Source organism: Galleria mellonella, unplaced genomic scaffold (assembly GCF_026898425.1).
Source record: "Galleria mellonella isolate WM207_F2 unplaced genomic scaffold, CSIRO_AGI_GalMel_v1 utg44, whole genome shotgun sequence".
NCBI classification, from domain to species: domain Eukaryota; kingdom Metazoa; phylum Arthropoda; class Insecta; order Lepidoptera; family Pyralidae; genus Galleria; species Galleria mellonella.
The window spans coordinates 209,974-236,661 of record NW_026442100.1 but is presented as its reverse complement, the minus strand read 5'-3'; the positions used below and the strand labels follow the sequence as shown (position 1 = coordinate 236,661).

At 31.4% G+C, this 26,688-nt stretch overlaps 1 protein-coding gene across 2 annotated transcripts in view; it reads right to left on the bottom strand.

Moving 5' to 3' along the window:
- LOC113518806 (cadherin-99C) overlaps nucleotides 1-26,688 on the bottom strand; it is a 169,658-nt gene that overhangs the window by 27,829 nt on the left and 115,141 nt on the right. For both annotated transcript variants that reach the window (XM_031914458.2, XM_031914496.2), the window contains exon 4: nucleotides 1,162-1,259. In XM_031914458.2, coding sequence (XP_031770318.2) covers nucleotides 1,162-1,255 — 94 coding nt within the window. In that variant the 5' untranslated portion in view covers nucleotides 1,256-1,259. The remainder of the gene's footprint in view (nucleotides 1-1,161; nucleotides 1,260-26,688) is intronic.

Sequence of the window (26,688 nt, the reverse complement as noted above, 5' to 3'; positions counted from 1 at the left end):
TGATAAAATATCTTATTTTGAAACAAAAAGTAAAAAGGACAAAGAAGGGAAAAATAATATCTGAAATCGGCGTTTGTACATGATTTGAATTATAAAACAAGAACAAACCAAGTGCTGTAAAGTTATATTTTAGACTGTTGAAATTCAGTTTTCTAATACTTTATTAATTGATTGGTTTAAAGACCAGATCAGACGAGTATAGACAAAAATAATAAGTAGAATAATATATTGAACTTCATTCAATAAAAATATTTTGGAACATGGATATCAGTTTCTTTAATGCTAGTTAATTTTTGCAGATTCTATATGAAACATGCAATAGGGATCATTAAAACGCAATACCTTGCTTTAAAAGAATTTATATCTTAAAGAGTAAAACTAACTACCAAAGTAAAAGCTACGATAAACAGCCCAACCCTTCGTGCATGCAAACAAAAAACTAATTGCATTCCACATTTCACTAGGCGCGAGTCTGAGAACCATTCCTTCGTGTTCTTATTTGTCACCAAATTAGGACATCCATAAAATATTATCATTATATCCATAAATGACATTGTTAATTAGTACACTTGTACTCATATATTTCATTTTGTATCTCTAAATGTAATATCGAGTTAGACGTAGCCCTTATAAGTATTCGATCCAATTAGAAAGCATAGTCTGCCCTGTTTCGCGCATGTATTAAATAGTTTGCGTGTTTCTATTCATTAGTTAGTGAATTCTTTTGTTGAAAAAGTTGCTATAGCATTGATACATTTTGTGAAATGTTATTTAATGAATAACAAGCCGTAAAGTATGTTAAGAGACTATTACATAACGTAAACAATAAGTTTGCTTGTACCATTAATGAGTTTATATTTAAACCACAAATTGAGTCTAATTAACAATATGTTTTAGATGCGTGATAAAAAGAACAATTGAAATATCTATTAATAAAGTTTTAAATATTGATTAAATTATGATCCAATATACTATATTTATTATAATTAGGTATATTTCGAAAACATGGCTCGTTCCTGGTAAAGAATAGTAACACAAGTGCAATTTTTCTCGATTGCCTTTTATATCTTCTTACTATGAATCAAACTGTGAAACCTATTTTATATTATTGCCATATACCATATTTTTTTATAATTTATAAAAAAAAAAACTGTAACTTACCGGGTGTCGTTCTCGCAAAATGCAGTAGGTATAATAGCACGATGAGCCAAATGGGTGATTGTCCATGCTGGATCAGCGCGCTCCACCGCGCCATCTCACTGAAACAATTTCAATTCACGTTGAAGAATCATTTGCCTTTGAACAAAAATAGATAAACACCAGATACAGATAAATATAACATTTAATACTCATTCACACAATTTTGTATACTATAAATAATTACTGTCATATAAATATCCAAAATAATAAACTTTAACCATGAACAAATAAACACACAAACGTCCACCAAGTATCAACAAGAATTGTTGAAATAAAATTACATATTCAAGAACGTAAGTAGATCAAGTTATACACGATCATTACATTTCAATTACGAAAACCTGTGCCGATTTAATGAATCAGTATTTTATTAAGTATCAAATTAACACATTTGTAACGATAATGTTACACCTAATGGATGATAACTACAATTATAATATAATGAACTATTATTATTATAATAAATTTGGTCAAAATCACAAGACGGCCTAAAACCCGTTCTTGTGCACCTCACTAGTTCTACTTTTACGGATTATCGACCATTTTACGTATGTCGATGATAAATAGCCGGCATTTAGGTGGCAAACAAAGGTAAGTAAATTCAATTGATTTAAATAAATACCTGACTCTGGAAAGGAAAACAATTCGCTATTCTCCTTTCAGATTTCTAGTATACAATGATTTGTTTACCAACATTATGTCACGATTAGCTATCGATTTACAATTTATTTTAATATCAGCTGCCATATTACAATAAATTTTAATAGCATTACCATAAATCATTCGCGTTTTCTAAATCGTATGCTATAAAATCTTTGAAAAAAGATAATCTTAATTTCACAATTTTAATAACAGTAAAAATACTATATACATATACTAGAAACAAAATTCAGTTACAACGAACTGTACAAGATTGTAAATTTGTGTATCCTTAACACAGGTATATTTCCTACACTGAAAACAAAAACTTGTAAGAAACTTGAACATGTTTTAAAACTTAAAGTGTAATAATACACGACAAAGATAAAATTAATTAAGTACCCATTCATTACCGACCGGTTGAAAGTCTAGTTGCGGCAAAAACTAGATCCCGAATAGCTATTATCTGAAATGCTTGTAATAAATCATGGGAGTTAGAAGTCCGCCTTCGGATCCACCGACCAACATAGAGTAGGCGGGGTCTCCAATAAATAAGATGTGATGTGACGATGGCGCAAAGCTTACTAGTGATCGCTGATCTTGGAACTTTCGTAACAAATATTAGGATTTTTAAGAAGCTAATTTAAAAGCCTATACTTGTATACACGGTCAGATGTGATAAAACAGAAACATTCGCTTTAAAATAAATTGAAGGCATTTAAAGATCTCTCATTTGAATTAAGTTGTTTTTTTTAAAAAAAAAAAAAACAAAATAATACAAATGAGAGATCTAAGTATAAGCATCTGTCATTGGAATTAGAAACAATAGGTTTACATACTCGTAGGTTTACGCTTACGCTACAGCACGCCCGATGAGAGAGATGAGACGCAGAACATACTGTCTTTTTCTATAATTATTTAAATAGTCTGAAATAGATGTAGCAAATCATTTTGGTATATACAAACTATTTATATATAGACAATGATGCAAACAAAATGTAGTTGTGCAAGTTTTTTATTTTTATAAAAAGGGTCCACCATTACAATATTATATTATCTATGCAAATATAAAAACGGTTGGTAGACTATAAACGGTGCATAATTTAGCGTTGGACTTATTATTAATATGTCAAAACAATCGTTAGTAGATATAAAAAAGAACGCCCACGTACTACTCAACTACCTACGAGTAATAGGAGGGTGTTGCAATATGCGTTTATAAGTATTATAGGTTTAAATACAATGACGCTTCGAAGTCGTATTATTAAACACTTGTATGAATTAAAAATCAATCAGATATCCAATGGATCAATAATATAACTTGAATTATAAAAATTTTAAACAATACATATTGTAATATTCATAGAGTTAGTAACTGCGTATGTACACAAAACAACTAGACAGCACTTGGCATAACTCGTCTTGCTGATATTTTCTAGCTGAAGAAACTAAAGGTCATATAAAGCTAGTTATGCAAAAAAGAGTGACATTACATGGGATGTCCATAAGAGATTTCTGAAAATGTCCATAAGAGTTTTCTGGATAACTAACTCCATTTTACTTCCTTAATACTGAAGTTTAAACGTATTTAGGATTAAAGTCATTCATCATTTATATCATAAATCATCCGCGATATGGTGCATTGGGAGATTATTAATACAACTTTAAATTAATTATATTTGTGTATAGTTAGATTAGTATTGTGTTATTTTTAAATGAAACTAGGAACACGGTAAAATCAACTTTGTATAGATAACTATATATTTCATATAACTATAATTACAGTAGCTTTTTCATACAATACCAATGATGCTGTGGACTTGCACTAGCTAGCAAGCTAAAATCTGATTAAGGCACGGCATCGTACTGAGTAATTGGGGCCTCGTAACATTAATATGTCTTCTCTTGAATTAGCATATGCTTTCCAGTTGTGTAAATCCGACTGCCCCCTGGCGATTGTGCGACATAAAAGTTGACGTACTTTATGAATGCCCTACGCCCGACAAGCTCAAAGGATGCTAGTACGCCGCTAGAATTAAAATTATCTTTTATTATGTCTCTTAAATATTAGTATATATATTTGCAAGAGCTATGGAAGTACCACGTGACGTGAAAAGTACTTAAATTATGTATAGCTTTCACTTATGTACATAAGTGAAAATACTAAAATCCCTAGTTTATAATTACAATCAAGTATACGTTTCTGTAATCAATAGTCACGCACAACCATTCTTTGGAATCAACTTCCAGCAGCAGTATTTCCGAACCGATACGACAATATAACCTTCAAGAAAAGAATATATTCCTTTTTAAAAGGCCAGCAGCACACCTGCAATGCCGCTGGTGTTGTGGGTGATCATGGGCGGCGGTAGCCACTTACCATCAGGTGATCCGCATGCTCACTATGCAAACATTTGGTGATGTTTCAAGAGGAACACTGCTGCCCAACCTTCGACCATTAAGTTCCCTTTGTCGCCTATTATGATACCTACGGAATAGAAAGGGATGACCTATTCCATGTCGGGACCACACGGCAATATGTTAAGTATATTAAAACAAGTTATAGTAAATTAAAACAAATTGTTATTACAGTTTAGTACGATCTAAATCTATTTCCAATATAGGTTTCCTTTTATCTGTTCTGGTATAAAATCCTAATAACTATTAAATACACCCACGAATGCCAGGTTTCCCATTAACCTGTCCAGTTCCATTTCCTGTAATAGAACAAATCATTCGCCAACACCTAGGTAACAAAAGTTGACTACAAAAAGTAGCTTCATATGTACATTGACGTGATTTGGTGTTATTCATCAATATTTAAACAATTTTTTGTATATTTAATAATTATATATATTTATTTACATTTTATCTATCAAATATTTCTTATTGAATACGATAATTTTTATTATATTAACTGTATCCAGCAGTTCCTTATACGTGATCAATACGTAAAGTATCCCATGTTTTTAGGACAAACTACGCAAATACCAAATTTAATTCAAATCTGTTTAGCAGTTTTTGCGTGAAAAGTAACATCCATCAATCATTACAAATTTTAGCATTTATAATATTAATAGAGTTAAATGAATAAAAAGAACCTTGTTGTTGGTATAGTGTGAAAATGTCATTATCCATAGAATATTATCTATAGAAATAGCAAAAAAGAACAGTCAAGAATCCACTCATTTAGAAAAAAATCGCCTTAATAATCAAAGTTACCCCATTATTATACCTTAACCTCGAATATACTGTAGTCTCATAATCGTATTAGACATTACGAACAGTGGTACATTTACTGTTTGTTAGAGCCAGTCGTCATAATCCAGTTATGTGAATAGAAAATCAGGATACAGGTAAACATTCCGTGTAGAATATTTCATTGTAAATCAGTCAATTTTTTAATTACAATTCGGCTTATAAATTAACGTTATTTTTAAAGAACATTGTTTACGAATCAAATGGTGATCATATGTCTCAAATTCTGATCATCGTATGTGAAAGAGGTTGCCGAGGTTTTCCCAAGAGACTACAGCATGGGGTTCTTCAAAAGGGGGATAAAGATGTTTCTTCAGGGTCGGCAACGCACGCGTAATGCCTCTGGTATTGCTGTTCATAGACTACGGTAACCACTTACCATCAGGTGGGCCGTATGCTTGTTTGCCATCTCAGTGGTATAAAAAAAAAATATGGACATCAATAACAACAAAAATGTTGATTACTTCTAAGCTTAATTAAATGAGATTTTAGAATATAGAAACAAGGAGAGAAAAAGGGAGAGCCTGTATGAAAGTATGCAAATAAATAATATCATTAACAAGTATTCTATTTATAAATAGTAACTGAGGATATAAATTCATTAACAAGTATTCATTTTATAAATAGTATCTAACTAAATATGATTAAAATAAAACAGATATCAAAAGACGCAAAAGATTTTAAGATTAAAATATTTTAATGCGCCTTTTTGTTACTTTATGCGATTGTAGTTGTTTTTACATATTTAACGAGCTATAGAACAGAAAACGGAGCTGGAGATGATCTTTATGTGAGCCCTACGGCCAGATATAGAGGTAATCTGCATAAATGAGTTGAGTGTACTATAATTATGGAACCATAGTAAGGAAATGTAATCTTATTACTGTGACAAAGAACTCTTATGTATTGACGATGGAAAATATTTACAACATATGGATGCCTTCTTATGTTGAGCATTTGAAACAATTCTCTAATCGAATTAAACTTAAATCATGTTGTTCTGTAATTATAAATCGTTGACTATAAAATAATTATCTTACCATTTAAATCACCAAGCAAAAGCAAGTTACTTATTTGACTTTTTTTCATATCACTGAGATGTTAACAAACGTAAGGCCTACCTGATGGTAAACATTTACCGCAGCCTAAGTTAAAAACTAGATAAATTTTTCGAGTATAAAAAAGCAAATATTAGTGGACAGTAGCGCTCTGCTATGTAAACCTTTTTCTTGTAACGATAGTCGCTCGCAATAAATTACTAATTCACTTAATACTGCGCACATACTCTTTTTATTATTGCTATACCTACTAACGACCAGCACCTACAGTCCACTAATCAACATTTATGTCGAACATTCTCGAACAATTGATTTAAATATTAATAAATTAATAACAATAAATGCTGCAAAATCACAATAATCATCCTATCCTCAGGATAAAATACCCTGTGTTATGAGGAACTAGACAATCAACATCAGGGGTACAATCCAGAACACCCAGAATTTGCGTTCAAATACCTGTTTTAATGCAGACAGTAATAAAAACCAAGTCAGAATACCGACTATCGATGCAAAAACTTCCTAGAGCATTGCTCAAAGCAATTCGCACAAGTTATTATAATGGCAAAGTGTGGAAAACTATAATTTTCAATAGGAATTTGTATTGTAAGAGGAGCCTATTGTTCGTGGTCCCGACTCATTCCTGTTCGTGCATCAATGCATTGATTGCACCGCGATCTAACTTCCTATGAAAATATAAGGAAAGCTATTGAAGTTGCCCTTCTTTTGTATAGAAGTCGCTTGCTTGGATACCTCTATACCATCCGTGTCTTGGCTGTAAAACAGTTGTGTTTGCATAGTTGCATATCGATTTGAAGGGTGGGATATAGCAGAGAAATTATAGGGAACTAAAGCTAACACCTTAGTTCTTAGGATTGGCAACGCATAAAGGGTGTCATGAGTAGCACGGTATACTTGGCTACGTCCATGGTGCTGTTTAATTCTGCAGGTAAAGGTACCACTTTTTATCAAATGAGCCATCAGTTTGTTTGCCATTTTAAGTTACATAAAAAAAATGATTTGCCTAATTACTGCGTGGTGACAGAAAAATTAGAGATTAAACTAGTTTCCACATTGATTTTAAACAACCCATCACAATTTTTCAATAATAACTTAAAAACGTAATAAGAGTTACTAATAATATTATTGATTGTTATAAAAAATAATATGTATACTCTCATCCACAAACAAATTAAACCACATAATAATAAACTCCTCATAAATCTTCAAACCAACCTTTAACATAAACGCCGTTAGTTCACAGCAATCTGAGATGCTAGATCTGTTTCCGCATCCTCCCCTCGATTTACTTGGCTAAAGGCGATGATTGTTGCGCGGGCGCACTCCAAATGATTGATGTTTTATTGTAATGGCCCACACGCGCGTGAATCCATTAGCTTTTACTAGATGCCAGCGCGTGAGTCGGAATTAATTTCAAGTTCCTCGTATGTTAATCAATAAAAGGTTCATCGAAATATGAGACTTTATGATTATTAATGTTATAAATTTATTATAAACAATTATGTATCATCGTTTATGCATTAACATTATAATACTAATACGCTAAATATTGTTTATTACCATTCAAATATGGTATAAAATATAGTATATTTAGATAACATGTACTTATATGAAGAAATATATATGTTTGGAAATGAACAATACATAAATTTTGGTTAGTTAGTAATTAATGCTCCTTTCCACTCAGGATTTGCTGGAAGAGAACTCTTACAACGTTAAGCTAGCCTGCTGTACATCTTTAATTAATATATGTTTGTATTTTTTTTTTCTTACAATAAAGTATAAATAAATATAAATAAATTTTATACAATTGCATAAAAACGAAGCCACAATAAAAATAAAGGTTTATTGTTCATTAAAATTTTATAATCGACACTTCAACTACCTCGACAGGGCATTACTTTTCATTTTTAGTGTGCCTGGAATAAAGAAAAAGTAAACGGATCCGGTAAATACGTCATTCTTAATTTATTCCAATCGAGTATCGAATTCGACACAAAAGTTATACAATACAATGTAAATATTCATTAGTATGCGTATTTTATAATCAGAACAATATTCTACAAGCACGATTACAGAAAAGAACATAATTATCGTAATAAAAAAATAAAATTATATAATGCAAATTTACACATATACATATATTGGAAGTTTGTAATATTTTTATACAACTTAGAATGGCCTAACAAGCTGATGGCCTATGTGATGGACTGTGGTAACCGTCGCCTAATGGGGGAGGGGATTGTTAGTAATGTGAACTACCAATCTCATAGCAATAGACTAGCAATAAACCCTGTCAGGTCGACCTCCACGTGGAAACTATCGTGCTGAATTCCAGGTGTATTTATCACGATAGGCTAACTGGCCTGCCTTTTCATTCTCACCTATCATCCCTCACTGGTGTCTCATCAGCGTAAATCGTTAGCGTAGGCGAGGTAACCATACCATTGCCACCCATTAAAAAAAACCTTCGCCTATAGACATGGACATCAACACAGAGGAAACTGTGTCGTTTATGATACCCTTCATGCGTTAACATTTCTGAGGACTAAGGTGTTATAAATCTGTACCCTGTAATTTCATTACCACATCCCACTCTTCAAGATAAACCCAGCCATGCAAACACATCTGTTTCACGGCAGAAACACGAATGAGACAAATGTACCCAAGCGGGCGACTTTTGTATAGTTACTCTGTGGTGAACTTATAAATAATTACCTAAATAATTTAATAAATACCATAATTCAAATTTACTCCTATATAAGTTGGAAGTGTAAATGTCCTTTAGGGAATCAGATTCTGTGTATTGTGATATTTAGCGTTATCTTAACGATCTAATTAAGTTATTGGCACAACAACTACATCGTACAACGATTGTAGCTACAATTCAAGTTCTTTTCGAAGTAGGTGCAGTCTGAGCGAGATTAGTTTCATGATCTTTGCCAGAAACAGGTGCAACACTTACACAAGAGTAAAGAGAAAAATGATTCATACAGCTCACGATCTTAGGTTGAAGTTGTAGTGGCGAGTATCGAGCGTGATTTTAGTTTACTTGCATTTGCGAGCACAAGCATTTCGTCACAAGTATAATTTTCAACGTTCCAAGACACGAAGCGTGTTTATTTCCCAACTAAAAGTGTTCACGATTTACATCAATTAATAACAATCGCGCGTATATGTACATTATGAATATGTACATAGTATATAAATTTTAAAACAAGTTTTAGTTGTGATTGTATGCCACGTTTAAAAACCCCATTTCTCTCTCATCGATCTTCGAACTTTGATCTATTTGTTGATCTTCATAGATTATTATAATAGACATTAACACATTAAAGTTATCAAAATAACTGTTAATTAATTATTAACTTCTGTCAGCATAATTTACAATGCAGCAGGTTTGTTGCATGTTTAATAGAAAACCGGTTTGGATAAAAAATAATCAGTCACAAAAAAACCATCTATTTTCATTGTAAAGTCAAATATTTTTTCAAATTTATGATAAAATTTCTAATTTATAGCTTCCTACATTTATTTTATACTGTCATCGAATAGATCACCACTCTGTACAACTAAGCGAAACTAAAACCTGTCAACATATAGCGACAAAGATCCGTAAATATATAAAACTACATATGAACAAAAAATATTAGTTCTCCAACTATACTTTTGAAAAACAAGTTAAAATAGAAACTGAAGAATAGTTAATACATAAAGACATCATCTTCATAAATGGAGTTACACTTATTAAAGGTAAGAACGAATTTGCTAATGTCCACAGCTAAACGGATAATATAATCAGGAAATAACTCGTCGTTTAGCATACAAAACCGTAAGCAGGGCCGATAAGTTATCCAGAAAAGGCCACCCATAGAGAGAGGACGCCAATAAATATTGGAGGCTAGACGTTAGGTTATCTAAGCTTGTACTACGCATCTATCGAGCAATCTCAGTGACTTGTTTAAAGATGTTATCAAAGTTAGACATTCTGTGTGTTGAAACTATGACATATAAATAACCATTTAACAATAAAACTGCATGATTATTATTGTCTCAATTTTATTTTCTAGAATCATAATATTTTTATTGCACATATTATTATACAGTTAAATGTATTATTTATATCTTTCCAGACCAAGCGCAACATAGCTGCTAAAATTACCAACCTAAATACGAATACGTAAACAAAAGCTTATGGTGATACCATGTTCGACTAAATTATCATAGAGAGATTAGTAGTTCCACAGCCCTTTACAACAAATTGTTCATTTAACTTTATATAATTGATATATTTTATAAAACGTACACATTCTGAGTATAAAGCTTTCAGGACAGAAGAATAATGTATGAACAGGTGTACAAAAGACCACCCTCCTGCATAAAGTACACAAGACTTATATCAACAAAATCTGTTGATATAATTGTTGTTTGTGAGGGCATGTTTCCCCGTACCAATCAATGCAAACCCCAAAAACTACCAAAACGATAATAGAAAATTATACCATAGAGATAGAACGTAATTCTTTATAAATTTTTCTAATAGTTGATTATAACTGAATTATTAATTTCATTAAAATAAGTGTAAGGTACTTATAATGCAACATAATAATGAAATATTAAACTATTACCATTAAAACTGTACTGCAATTAATCTAAGATCTTGATAAGATTATTGATATATTCACTGACAGAATCATTACAGTTAAATAAATGATTACTTCAATGTTCATACTGCCTGATTTATCTTGCGGATGTTTAATGCAAAGTATCTCAAACTTCATTGAATACTTATTACTTCATTTTTTAATTAGATCATTTAAAAATTAGTATTTCGCGCCATATATGTTATGGAATAGCAATGCATTAGTATTTAAATATTAATTTAATCAAATTCACGATTTAATATCGTTAAAAATTTATTTAATCCATAATATGGTACGCAGTGAATCTCAAAGAGCTTAGGGAAATTTATGAAAAATACTATGTTTAATATATAGAACAATGCAAGTATACTTTTAAAACCGCGAGGACATTGTAAATAATTAAAGATATTGCCCCACAAAAAAAAAACTGACGTTAAATGAGACAATACCAGTAATTTTGATTTAAAAACTTAACTACTTAATCCCATATGATAAAATTTCTAAGGAGCCAATCTGTAAGTTTATCCTTTCGAGACAAAAAGAGAATTTTTCAAGTCGATATAAAACTAACGGAGTTATGAGATAACAAAAAAAAAATACAACCGAATTGAGAATCTCCTTCTTTTTGAAGTTGATTGGAAATTCCTAACAATTGCTTGAAATCCGTTTTGAAAACACTGGGCTGCATTAGACGTGAAAGTGTTTACATAAAGACTGCGGCGCATCTTCATATAATTTGCATAAGTTTACGTAACAACTTCATTTTCTAAAGACCAATAGGTCGATGCAGCCAGTCGTGAGCAAAATAATAGTGGGTATTAGTAGAAACAGCAACGCTTCGTCCCATGGGTAATAAGCAGGTGGATTTCAAGCCTTGTGTTACAGGTAAGTGTGCGAGAAAATATCGATTAATACTATTTCAATAATTATACTACTGCATCATTGAAATCATATATCACATTTTAGCTATTAAATCATCTACCACTAAATACAGCCTTATGCTGAGGCATTACACAGATCGGTTCCTAGTCAACTGCGTTCATCCATCATATCCCCCTTAACGTTGTGAGGTCATCGTTCTACCTGACGAGAGATCGCACGACACTGTGGTAATCTATTCCTAGATGTACGAGTATGTGGCCAGCCCATTGTTACTTCAGTTACCTGATCTTTCGTTCTACATAGGCACGCAGCCGGATTTTAGTTCCGCAGCATATATAAACATTGTGTGTCAATTTTTAGACGTAAATTAGGTTTAGGATAGCCTATAATTGGCTCTGACTAAATTTTGATTCGATGATTCCATACAAAAGTTCGTCGCAAAAAAGCTTTTAGAGAATTAGACAAAAACAGCTTTATAAATGGTACTGACGAAAGGGCTTAGTGTGGGAGGGATCTTACCATCAATAGCTCTTACAACATCAACGCAAGTAGTTTAGTAGTGTCACGCTTTGTTTTTATAAAATTTGAAATACTTATATCGTCTATCTCTGTCCGAGGCAAAGAGGCTTTAAGGGCAAGAAATAGATTTGTCCCAGGTGTGACAAAAGCCGTACACTATAGTGGATATAAGAATGTTTTAACACGTTTCATTTATTTTTATTTATTGAAATGTAATGGCTCTAAATTTTTATTATTATCCTACTGTGTTATCATAAATAGCTATGAGCTAATCTAATACATTACAATTTCTATGAATTTCTATTAAGACAAATCTATATCCTAATTATTTTCAAAGTACACCCACACAACCAAAAGAAATAAGTGGAATTGAAAGGAGATGCGATCAGCACGCGAATAGACGCCATCTAGATGTTATCTATGACACTGCCACCGAAACCCTTAGCGACAATTTATTGCCTCTACGTACACACGACTAAAGATTTTCTTTAAATATACTCGTAAATTCGTTAAACGGAATCCAAAACAACAATTAATTTAATTATGTCTTACAAAACCACGTATAACCAAATTAAACAACACATCGTGTTCGCAAATTTACAGGTAATTTTCCATGCCTCCTTATGGATATCTGATAAGCATCTATCAGAAGATGACTCTGTACTCAATTTAATTTATCACTTGCATCAACGAAATAAAGCTTCAGCTTCTGGTAATACGATACATTTTTCTTTAACCAAAATTATCAAAAGGGACAAAGGAAAGTTGTAATGTATAACTAAACGACGCAAATGTCAGGGAGGCATTTAAATAATGAGCGAGCATCGTAAATGGTTAATAGGTTCCCTTAACCGAACAGGACAAAATCGGATTTATGGGATAGGAAGCATGGTGACATAAAACCCCGCAAATTTATGGCCGTCTTCTATTAGTGCATATAAAATATATTAAGTTCATTCAAGTGATGTTCATTCAAATGCAGTTATTAATAGGGGTTATTAATGTAATGGAAGGGCCTATAAATTATTCCAAGTAATACACGCCCGAACATTTCATACAAATACAGCATGATCCATGACTATCGCTACTACACGCGTAAATATAATATATTCAAATGCACTTTGAATCATATTTTAGATTGTGAAGGGGATTCCGTGTGGTCATAGTACATAATTGACTAACCCTTCCTTTCCTTTGGGTATTGTAAGAGGCGACTAAGAGATCTTAATGGTAGAGGGATCGGCAGCAGCGTCTCTTAATACTTCACCAAACGCGGCAACTACTGGTAAAACCCCTTTATGGGGAAGACCTATGTTTAACAGTGGATAGTTAATGGCTAATATGGTATGGTATGGAGGAATATTGATATTTAAAATATCTTTAGCTGTGCCTTTACCTTTAGCTTAACCAGCTGTATGGTTTTTCAGTTGAAAATTTCAAACGAAATCCATAAGGAGTTTAATAAAAATTATATAATATGAATGAAACATTTATTTGCATTTAGTCACCGTTCCAAATTTAATATTGTATTATAGAATATTGTATAGAGCGTAGATACGTACATCAGACATTGTATTCTGAATAGAATAATAGAATGATTTACAAATTTTCCATATTAATTTTATAAAGGTACCGAATAAATTTGAATCTCCATTTGCTATTTAAAGATGTAATCACTTAAACCTTCGAGCAAACCTTAAAATATAAGACAGACATCTCGAATGTATCCGCAAATTGCGTTTGTCTTGCCACAAGACAGACATAAAGTCCTATCCTTCCACTCGACTATATTGCCTATTTAGGAAATAATCCATTAGCATTAACGCTTGAAGAACAATCACAAACTTGTAGTAGAATGCTCAACACAGTGCAATGTTTGACTCATCTAAACATAGTAATTGTAGGCTCAGTTATAATTGTTAGACAGGGATAACTATTCGCAATTTGCAATACGTATTTGGAAGATCACAAAAGATTAACAGTATCTAAGTTGCTTTAATTTTATCATATATGTATATAGCTTACAATATTACATCTTAGACAAAATAAAAAATAGCAATTATTAATTAAAAAAATATTGTCAATTCTCAGTAATATTTGAATGTAACTTTTTATAAGGAATAGCACAAAGGAGGCAGCCTTTGGACTTTAGCCGTGCACTCCAAGAAGAGTAGTCGTGATTCTTATGACGATAATGGTGGATTAACAATCAAGCTCTTCTTGATAAGTGAGGTTCTTGCAACGTGTTTATATCTACTTTTGTTTTTGACTGTGCGAGAGCATTCCACAATAAACCGTTGTGTGGTTGTTTAAGATCAATCCATCGCGCTAACTCGAGAATTTTTGCTTTCTATTGAACTTTTGCATGGAAAAGAGCTATCCGATAATTTGACTTATCCCAAATAATACAATTCATGTATATACCTAATCCTATAAAGTACTTAAAACAAGTCTAAGGATAAATACAAAACATAAAATTTAAAGCTATAATATAAAAGCATATAGAATTGTATATCTTTATGCCATATTAAATGTATTTTTAGACAAATCTTATTAGAAGCAGTGTATTTCTCCCGCAATGTGGGATCAAAAACCGGTAGTTAGTTTATAACAAGATAGCGCCTATGTCAAGCTTAACAACGTTCAAAGATTGACTTGATTTTTACTTGACTTTGAGGCTTGTTTCCGTGATGTAATTGGAATCGCACTCGGCCTGGATAATTACTATATCATCTAAATCTGATTGACTAACATAGGTTACTTGATTAGTATTATTTTGTTTAATTCCGCTATCATTAGTAAGCGCGAGTTCACTAACATTTGGTACGGAGAAATGATCATTAGTTCCTTCTCTATAAGTCATCAATCTTTTATTAATAATCATTAATAAGTCTACTACTAGATACACCCTAATGATAGTGGAATTAAACAAAATAATACTAATAAAGTAACAAGTAATATACGCTTCCATTGAGTATCACGGGTTTTTAGTCATATTTAATTTTTTTTTTTTTTGCTTATATTAAATTTAACCTAAATTCTCAATTATTTATTATATACAAATGAATCGTACCTAAGCAATCAATAAATCTTGAGACTTCAATTAAAAATAGCATTTACACAACATTCAAGCCACATATTCAATGCAATTGAACTAAAATGTAAAGTAGTGAGCGGCTAGATTAAATAGCTTTAATTCTAGAATAGATCTTAGAAGCCTAGAATGCCCGCAGCTAGATCACAGATTAAAAAGATATACATTACGAAATGTCAGTTGTCTTAACAGACGCGCCTATTTTATTTAATGAGATGTTCTCGATGTAATTGGTTGTATATTAAAAAGAAAACTGAATATGGTTTACACAGAAAAAGCCGACTGCAAATACGTTTTTTAAAAGTCATGGCCACAATATTTATGTATTTCATATTGTCGTCATGTAACCTAAAACAATTCCACAGTTATATTCGTACTCACGAGCGAGCTTTATCTGAGTTAAGTACCTGTCAAAATTAATATACAAAACCAAAATTTTTTAATGTCTGTTTTTGTATATTAACATATAATTCACTTTCTCAATATTTCCAACGATTTACTGTTACCTGATCTTTCGCAATATTTGTATGGAAATCCACAACAAATATAAAATTTATAAATTAGAATTTTAACTTAATAACAATAAGCAATTATATAAAATATTCATCTATACTTGTATTAATATTTAAAACTACTAAATAGAGCATGATATAATATAAAGATTAAATTTTTATAAAAAAATGAATGGTTCTCTTTTTGTAAATTGCGGTGACTCTACAGGGTGTCATATGGGTGTAACAACTAATGTGTACCATATGTATGTGTATGCAAATAAATATAAATAACATAAAATTTATTTAAAAGTGCTCAGATAGCTAACTAAAATGTGAATTATTTTAGTAAAATTCTTATTAACTTATCAAGGAAATTTTTAATTTTTATGGTAAACATATAATTTAAAATTTTATAAGTAAAATATGAAATAAGTTATAGATATAAATTATTTAGTCGTATAGATTTATATGCATAATATTACACTATGAGTAAGTAACATGTCAGTTCGCAATGAAATCAGTTTTTAAATAATTATTTAGGAAGACTGAAAATTGTTTATTTTTTAAAACTGATAAAGAAACATAGCACATTTTTTTTTACTTTTAACAGAGCCTTTAAAAGTGTTGGATACCATTCAGATGTGTTATGTTGTCTAGTATCATTTTTGGGCTTTTTTTAGTTATTACTCGTATTTTTCGTCTCCACCAATTCACAATTTCTATCAGACATTCAAAGATTGACTGGAAGAAATCTCTTCTATAAAAATTCCGCTATTGCACTTATTATTTTCTTAAGAAATCTGTATCGGATAATTTATAATTTTACTGTACAATAAAATATTAGAAATATAAATATTGCTGTATTATGGAACATTCTTAATACAAACCTAAAAATACTTTTTTTATTAAGTGAAAATGCACTGGTAACTCCTCTTGCGCCGTCGATATACAATTGCGAGGCACCAGTGAGAGATGAGAAGTGATCTTCACTTAAAAGCAACTCAATTTGGCGCCATACATTTGAGTATATTATAATTGAATATTATAGTTACATTCAAACATAACCCAATACAAATAAATGATAACTATTCAAAACTAATATTAAGAGGTTAATTTGAATATTTCTTCCAAGTTGCATTACCAAATACCTGGTTGATGATTTTCCATAATAATTCAATACATGTTGTACCTGCAAATGCCTATGTCGCAAGAGTATTTACTAAAATCGGTTATACGCATGCAAAATTCGAGAGCATTTTAACACAGTTTCGTGGCAAAAGCTAGTAACTGAAATTTCTCAACTTCAACGATAATGGAACAGATTACAATATAAATACAGAAAACAATTTCATGCTTACAAGCAGTTCTGCGCTATCACGTGTTTCTAAATCTATGGTAAACATAAGTAGGGTTGTCAGGTGTCGTGATTACACGGGCATTGCTATACCCTTTTCTTGTTGAAATTTAATGTGATAAAACTAGACATTAAAGTGATTTTATAGAAATATATTTGCTATACTATAAAGACATTGAACAGATATATTTATTCTCTTGTCCTCAGTTTCATTGCCGAAGAAAGCAAAATACTTTATTTTGATGGGTCGAAATCCGTTGTAACTGTTTATTATTTCATTATTTTGGTAATCGATTTTGTGGCTAGACTTTTTTCTGAGACGATTTCCAAAAGGGAAAAATTTACAGTTTAAGTTTTTTTTTGTCTAAATGTTAGGCGAAATCAACGCTTATTCAATTTGATAGCATTTAGTCTCGTGTTAGTTCCATACTAAGCTTGTAAAAATTGAAGCCGCTGAATTTTTTCTTTTAAGCGGAACGAAATTTATAACTGATGTCGCTACTGTACAATTTTAGACAGATGTATAATATAATGCAACCAGGAATGTACTGTGCATAAAATATCCGTTTCCTAAACTGTTTACTTTTGAGCTATTTCTATTCAAGGATATTTCATGCCGACAACCCTCGGAGACTCATTATCCTCACGGAACTGGTAGCCCAACGTCTCAGGTACGCCATTACCGCCTTCCTGTTGACTTGTCCAGTAATTATGTCGAATAGAATGCCGCTCCGTCTCTGGATACAAGTGCTCACATTAGATACAGTAACATACTGTAAATATTTTCATAATTACTAATGTATATAAATGTCTATTCTCTGCGTGATAAATGGGACTAAATTTATATTATAATTTTTTAATTATTCCGATTTTAAAACATTATAATTAGTGGCAGCTTAATTGTACAACGCTTGACTGCGGTTTTCTAAAAGCAAATACCAGCCACCTGAATTTTTTTCATTCATATTTGGATAAATTAATAATTAAATTGTGTATCACAAAAACAAACTTCAATTGTGAAAAAAAAACCAGTTGTTTTGATTTAAAAACTAAACTACTGAACCGACTTTGTTATAATTTCTATGGAATTAATCTATAAGGATATCCTCTTAGACAAAAAATAGTAATTTCCCAAATCACTAATACAACTGATGGAATTATGAGATAACAAACTCTCTCTCTCTCTCTCTCTCTCTCTCTTTAAAAACTCTTTTTTTTGTAGTCGGTTGAAAACGATTGCTTTATGCTTCGGAAAGCACTAAATCCGTCATCAGGTAAACCAAGAAGCTTTCGAAATGAAAGGTGCCTAAAAACTCGTGTTTGTTTTTTTTTCCTTTGTTGAGCAAAAATCTGCTTGTTGCGGAGCAAAATCTGTTTGAAGACGTACGATGCCGCGTTATAAATAATATTTTATTTATTACTCATTTATTACAACCATATTGTTGCAGGTCTTGCCTAATGCGACAACGTTTAACATTTATAATACCTATATCTACGATGTTATATAATATTCAGATAATAAAATTTGTTCACCTTTCTGTGAACTTCTTCATTCACGATTAACTTTAAATTATTATTTCCGTTAACTTTAAATGTATGTCTACAAACATATCTCGCCGTCGCTCGGTACGTTTTACAGTGAGTCACTATTTAAATTAATTTTCTAACTATTGAAGTAACTGTTTTTTGCGTAGTAAAAAGTAAAATTCAAGTAGTACTTTAAATGTAGCGGGTCAGTTTGTAATGAAATGTTAATTGTGAGACGCAAACTTATATTACCGGTTTCCTTAATGTTTGTGTAAAGCGTGAATCTACATACCTACTGGGGGCCATAACATTTTATGTACACTCTGACTTCCACTTTTTACACGCGACGGTGTGAAGATAACGGTAATACATACGTTTAATCTGAGGTAGCGTGAATAGAGTTTTATTTGACGTCAATATAAAATAAGACGCTCAAGTATAATACCTGACAAAGTAGATAGAATTGGAATGGTCATCTCGTCTGTGCTATCGTTATTTGGTAATAGTCAATTGCTCCAACGTGGCAAATTCACTAAAATTCACATCGCCAACGTCGAAATTACCAAAGGGAGACTTTGTACAAAAGTCGATTGCTTGGGTATCTCTGTCCCATTCGTGTTTCTACTGTGAAGCAGTTGTGTTTGCATAGCTGTGTTTCGGCTTGAAGGGTGGGATATGGCGTGAATTTACAGAGTACAGAGGAATAACACCTGAGTCCTCAGGAATGGCAACGCATGGGGGTTATCATGGGCGTAACAGTATACTCTGTTATGTCCATGACACTGCTCATGTCTATAGGCGACGGTTACCACTTTCCATCAGGTGGGCCGTCAGCTTGTTTGCCATTCTAAGTTGTATATAAAAAAAATATCCCTTCTCTCTCAGTCAAATCTATTCATTTAATGACATTATTGATCACTTATAGTACAAGGTGTAAATAAGTACCTAATTGCAAAAAAAGCAACTTTGAGGTACAACAAAATTTATGACATAGTTATATATAATCATTTTAAAAATTAAATAATTTAAAAGCATACATACTCGTACATACTATTAAATAATATGCTTGTTATACCTGTATTGAATAAATAAAACCTATTGCCAACAGTAAGAAACTTGTTCATAGAATTGTTTATACTAATTAAATCACTCTTAACTACTGTCTTTCTCACGATGTTTCAACCTGGTGAATATATTAAAGTTTTGTATACAAAGTGGGTCTACAAAATTTATATAATCTAGAGATTGAAACACAATAATCATAAAATTAAACTGAACACTAATATCTTGCGAGGTTTAATTAATATAAGAAATTTATGTTCACATAACAATATCATTTGATTTCGAAATATTATTGAGGGATCGTAACATAGCAGCCTACAACATATTGCATAATATGCTTAAATGAGTACATTTAATTACATAGGTTAATTACATCTAAAAAGTATATAACAAAAGGGGAAAGGGATTGTTAGTAATACGGACTACCAGTCCCATTGCTAGCAATATACCCTGTCAGGTGAATCTCCACGTGGTCCCCCTGGAAACCATCTCTGTATTCATCATCGTGTATTCTTCACAATTGGCTAACTGATCTGTCTATTCATCTCACCTATCATCCCTTATTGATGCCCCGCCAGCGTATACTGTTAGCGCAGACAGGGTAACCATTTCATTATCATCCATTAAAAAATAAACTATAATACAAGAGTACTATTATATTGTTCTATTCCGAATACACAAACACAATGTGTTATCAGATCGACCCCCTTACGGACTCCTCTGAAAACCATCGTGATTAATTATTATTGAATTTGTCATGATGCGCCTTACCGTTCCATTCCTACCCATAAAAAATATAAACATGATACTATTAATCTAATACTTGTATAACATAGATGTTTAATTCGATAATTTCTTAGCAAACCAGATATGAATAGGATTTTAAATATAAAACATTGTAATATTAACAACATTAACACCGCCATTTAGAAAGCCGAATGTCGTAAATAACTAAAGAAGACTCGAATAGCTACAAAACGACATACAATTAGTTGGAACTGGTTCCATTCGAATCGAATTTATTATTACTAATGCTACGGCGTCAGTATACGAGAATATATGCATCTTTACGGTGTAGTAGCCAATTCCGTCACATAATTTTCAGTTACCATTTTTCTCAAAAACGACTAAACTGATTTTGATAGGGTTTTCCACATTATATAAGAGTGTCTGAAAAGAGAGAGTTATAGACAACTAGTGGATTCTCTAACAGCTATGTGTCATCGTTGATCATGTCATTATAATCATCACCATATCAGCCGTTTTCTGTCCGATGCTGAACATAGGCCCCCTCCATAGACTGCTACAAGGAATAGGATCATTTCTCATGGCAGTTTACCGTTGGAGGGATTTTGCCAGTAGTTACCATGCTTGACAGGCGCATTGGCAACCGCAGTTTAGTTTTTGGTAATGTTATAAGAGGGAAGCTGCTGGCCATCTCTCGACGATTAAATTCCCTTAATTGCCTCATACAATACCCACGGGAAAAAGAGGGGTGGCCCGTTGTATACTGGGACCACACAGCAATGTTGATACAAATATCTTTTGTGTCTACCGAAGAATCTTTCTAAACCGTCTATCTTTGTAAACCGAAGAAAGATGATGTACAGGAAATAATAATTTGAATGAATTATCGCCCATTAATATTCACTATTAATGCCTTTAAACTGTTAATAGTAGATAGTATCATTACGTAATATTTTTATTCAAAAGAAAGAGTATAAAGCGTGCTCAGTAAAGTTAGTAATGAGCTATGATGCAAAGGGCAATTGATATACGATAATCATTCTTCTATTTTTTTAACATACAGTCATGATTCCAATATTAAAGTCAAAGTCGCATGTTAGGATATATTTTCACCTCATATTTTATGAACTCCTTAAAAATACAACAAAGTTTCAACGTAATTTTCAGTATTTACCATAAGTACATTTATATTTTTTTTTTTATTTTAATATCATATATATATTGGCCGTGTGGTCCCGGCATAGAATAGGCCACCCTTTTAAAGGAGGGCAAGGGATGGGCAACAGCGTCCCTCTTAAAACATCTCTAAAGCCTGACTGCAGTTGCCAATCTGCCTGCCAAGCGTGGCAACTAATAACTTATGTTCAGCAGTGGACAGTTAAGGGCTGACATGACGATGATGATAATTATTTTTATAATAAATAATAATATTAATAAATATTTTTTTGCAGCCAACATATAAAAAAAAGGTATGACGTAAGCATCTGTTTACGAGCCGAAGACATTATTGATGTGAAATCATTTAATCATATTATTTTGAATAGTTTCACACACTACTCGTGTTCGAAGATATTACAAGCCAGATGTTTCGCGAGATTATAATAAATATTAATAAGCCATTACTGTTATAATAAAACAGATAAATTATGGACCCAAGGCCAAATAAAATACAAGTAAATAAAGAATTATGATAAATAATGCTGTGTTGTAGACAATATACATAATATTAATCAAACAACAAAGAATAATAATGACTAGTGTGGTATGTCATAGTTATCGATAATCTGAACCCAAGCTCAATGGGGTAATTTATTGTACCACTGTCGCACTCGCAAACTATGCAAGTCTCCGCCTTATAACTCCGTCAGACGATGTTATCCTTTTAACCGTGCTTTCGTATAAGGACTTATTGGTGAATAAGTTCCATTCCACGCTAGAAATTCTTTTAGATGTTTACAAAGTTGCAAGTGTGTTTATGGAATTAAACTAACAATTTCTATATTAGTTTTGCAAATAATAAAATACCGTTAATTAGCTCTCGTCTTCTAAACTATAAACACATAAATAGCTACAAAAGTTAACGAGACTCCGATCCGCTAATGAGAACTATTAACACTAATATATCAATATTGAAATAATAACTCCATTCACAATACGTAACCGCTTCATAACCAACTATAAATTAGCACAGTCTGGATTGTCATAATTATGTAACTTGTATTTATTTCTTATCGATAACTTCAAGACGCTTTAATAGTATTAGTAAAATGAGTTAAATAATTAGATTAAAATAATTAAATTAGAATTAGATCAGAAAGAAGAATTAGAAAATGAGTAAAATAATTATTACACTACAATAGTGCATTGTATGTTAGGCTACTGTACGAGATAATTTCGACACAAATGTACTTTAATAAGACAGTTCAGTGAGTAATCATTTCGTTGATATAATGCATTTATGCAACAGCCAATTAATCTACCACGCACTCCTATCTCTAATTATGTATTTAATCGAACAAGCGCTTACACTCAGTTTTTTTTTAGAAATGTAAATTGACATGATCGTGATTGAAAGATCTATATCAGTTTTATATGGCAACAGATCATTATACTCTGTTAATCGTTTTCCGATTGAGAATTGTAATTTATTTTGCAGACCCATCTTTATCACAATATCCATACAAGATACAAACCAGTCTAGCAATCAATAATTTTAAAAGTAATTACAAATGAGATATAATCTTAAAAATTGTCTACAAATATATTGTATTTATAAGTAAGTAAAAGGATTGTTCGCTCCGGTACATAAAAATGTGGAGGGCTTCATTAGCAGATAAAATTCCATATTGACATACGTTTGCGTAAGCTTTCTAAAGGAAATAGGCGTGTGTAATAAGTGCTAATAGTTTTGACCTCGATATCGACATTTGTTAGGCGGTATATGGCCAGCACTATTATCATGCCGCGAATTGTAAAGTGTGTCACATCAAAGCGTAAAATAACCGCGAAATTTTTAATTATATTGTGTCTAATACACATTTTGTCACAGAAGTTGACAATGGTGCGAGTATCAATAGCATGAATAAATTGTTAACACAGTAATGGCTACGAAAAGGATTTAATTAACGCTTTCAATATCAAAATCATATATATTCTTTATTGTACTAGAATAAAAAAAGATACAGCGATTAGTTTACTTGCGTTTTCCAGATACGTATAGACTAAAGACCTTTAGTCAGCTAGCTAATAATTTCCTTACCATATCTCACTGTATAAACCGGATCACTGCGTTGCAAGCTAGAATAATGAAAAAGACAGGGCTATCCATGCACTACTTCGCAGGTTTCTATCTGAACAAAATAAGGATGCATTCATTTGCTCACTTAAGTACATAACATATATAATAAATATACTTATGGCTCCTATCATTCAATGTGATACTTAAATACATCGAATCCGTTGTATACAGACAAACGTGAATCTTTTATTAGAGACAGACCTTATTAAAATTACAAAGATGTAACGAACGCCGGCTATTTAGAAATATTCTTTGTAGCAAAATAAACAAGTATTAATAATTTCTCAACTATTTGCATTATGGTAAACGTTATTCTCGTAAATATTGAGTAGCCTACTATATTCTGTAATATAAAAGATTGGATGACTGTCTTACCATTAACTAATATGAATCATTTATATGATAATTAATTAATTATTTTATCGGCTGTTTACTGTATTATTTACAGCAGTCTTAATATGACATGACATTGGTGATGTAAATAGAGATTAGTATCCAGTAGGTAACATCGCTTAAACTTTTACTTCAAACTTCTTATGAACTCCTAGCTCTCCGCGTTGATTACATATATATTATTAAGATTTTGCGACCTCAAAATAGATATGATATTTCAACCAGTTACTAACGTTTCAGTTGCGAAAGGAAATCCGAACGAAACCACAGATGTAATTTAACCTTTACAAACAATAACTAAGATTTTTTAATGAAAAATCTGCAACCATGCTGCTAATAATGATTGTATTACAAAATAGCAATATAGACATCTTGGGGGGAAAGAAATTGTTAGTAATGGAGACTGAGAATCCCATTGCTAGCAATATACCCAACCAGGTCAACCTCCTCGCGGTCCCCCTGGAAACTATAATGGTTAATTCCTAATGAATTCATCATGATGAGCTAACTGGCCTGTTTTCATTCTCATCTATCACCCTTCACTGGTGCTCCGCCAGCATATCCCCTTAGCGCAGGCGGGGTTACCATACAATTTTCACCCATCAAAAAAAAATAGATATCATATACATATTCAAAATTGAACGACAAATAGATAATTAAAAATGTTTAATAGAAAAATAGGCTTTAATTTATTTAGGTATTTGGTGTGTCATGAATTCCTAACGATACGAGAAGTATCTCGTATGTATGGAAAAAGATTCTACTCTTAATTCCGGAAGTGAAATAGTTGTAAAAATTAATGTTATACATTTTATTTTACATGCATATATAAAATTTAAATAAAATAATAAAATTAAATAATATTTATAATTTAAATATATAATTTGTATACTGTATACATAAAATTTAAATAAAATAATCCACATTTTTTATTAATATTCAAAATAAAACAGATGTAGCAATCTAATGTACTATTTATAAAAACGTAAACACACAGTTAAATTTATGGTAAAAATCTATAAAACGTTTACAAAACCATAAACACGCCAACCATGACATTAAGGTGTGAGGAGCTAGTTTTAAAACTTAACATGAAAACCCAAGCGAAATCGCTCGAGGTGACAATACGGTAGGCGTTAAATTCTACACTGTTGGAAATCAGCTTGTCATTTTATTAAATTGATGGTTAACGAAAAAAAAAAAATATGTATAAATCATTCGTTTTAAACAATAAATAATATTCGTAAGAAATGATCGTGTTTTGTGTTAATACTGTGTTATTATTCCGCACCTGTGCAAACGCTGAATCAGTATGTAGTAACATTTCCAAATTACTATTGTCATGTTCATGAGAAATATTAACGCAATTATTCTGCTTCGTTGGTGATCTTTTGAACTGTCGATCGGAAGTGCTGACCCAGACTTTTGTGAAATCGGAATCAATAACTTATATTATTACCTTTATAATAAACTGCTTAAAACATATTTAATTTTTGAAAAAAAGGTGGGATATAGCAATAAAATTACAGGATACAGAGGCATAAAACCTTAGTTCTCAGGAACGGCAACGTATGAAGGGTATCATGGACGACACAGTATACTCTATTATGTATATTGTCCATGATACTGTTTATGTCTATAATGGTTGGTTACCACTTTCTATTAGGTAGGCCGTCAGAATGTTTGCCATTCTACGTTGCATAATCAAAATTCTTTTTAAAATAGTTCAAGTATTCTAAGATAATTTTTTTAATAGTTTCCTACTAATTTAGTGTATGCAATATAAAGAAACTTAAATTTATATGGTTGTACTAACTAAAACTTAGTCATATAGTACATTTTATAAGATTGACTTCCCATGCAAATATATTCGCATAAAGTGAATTTATAAAGCCTGATAAAATTTTCTTTTTAGTGTATATTTAATTATAAAATGAAAAATAATAGTCTTATATAATACTTAATTTAAAACATTATCATTGTGAAATAAGATTTACAGATAACTAGAGTATCACATTGTAATAAAAATATATACTACAAATACTAATTAAAAAAATGAATTGATTATACACACTCTTTTTTTAAATATTATTTTAAGGGCTTTTATCTTCTTCAGGTATATCAGTCCTATTGTACCCTGAACCGATTTCTCAAACAAAACTTTATCTACTTTCCCTAGACACATTCTTATTCTTAATAAATGCAAAAATTATATCGTGTGTCGGCGGAAACTTTTATTTCGACTTGATTCAATTTTACCGTTAGTCATAAAAATACAAAGTAGATTTTCTTTATTTCCTTTCAACTATAGTCTCTATTAAACTTATTAAATCGTAGTATCTTGATAAATTAAAATAATAACTTGTTTTAATGACGTTTGCAACTAAAGAGAGGCCTGCATTCACGTAGGTGCACAAATCATTATCAGACATAAAACGACAATTAACACCAACATCACTATTGGGTACTCAACACATGTTTACGATGTAATAGATGTTT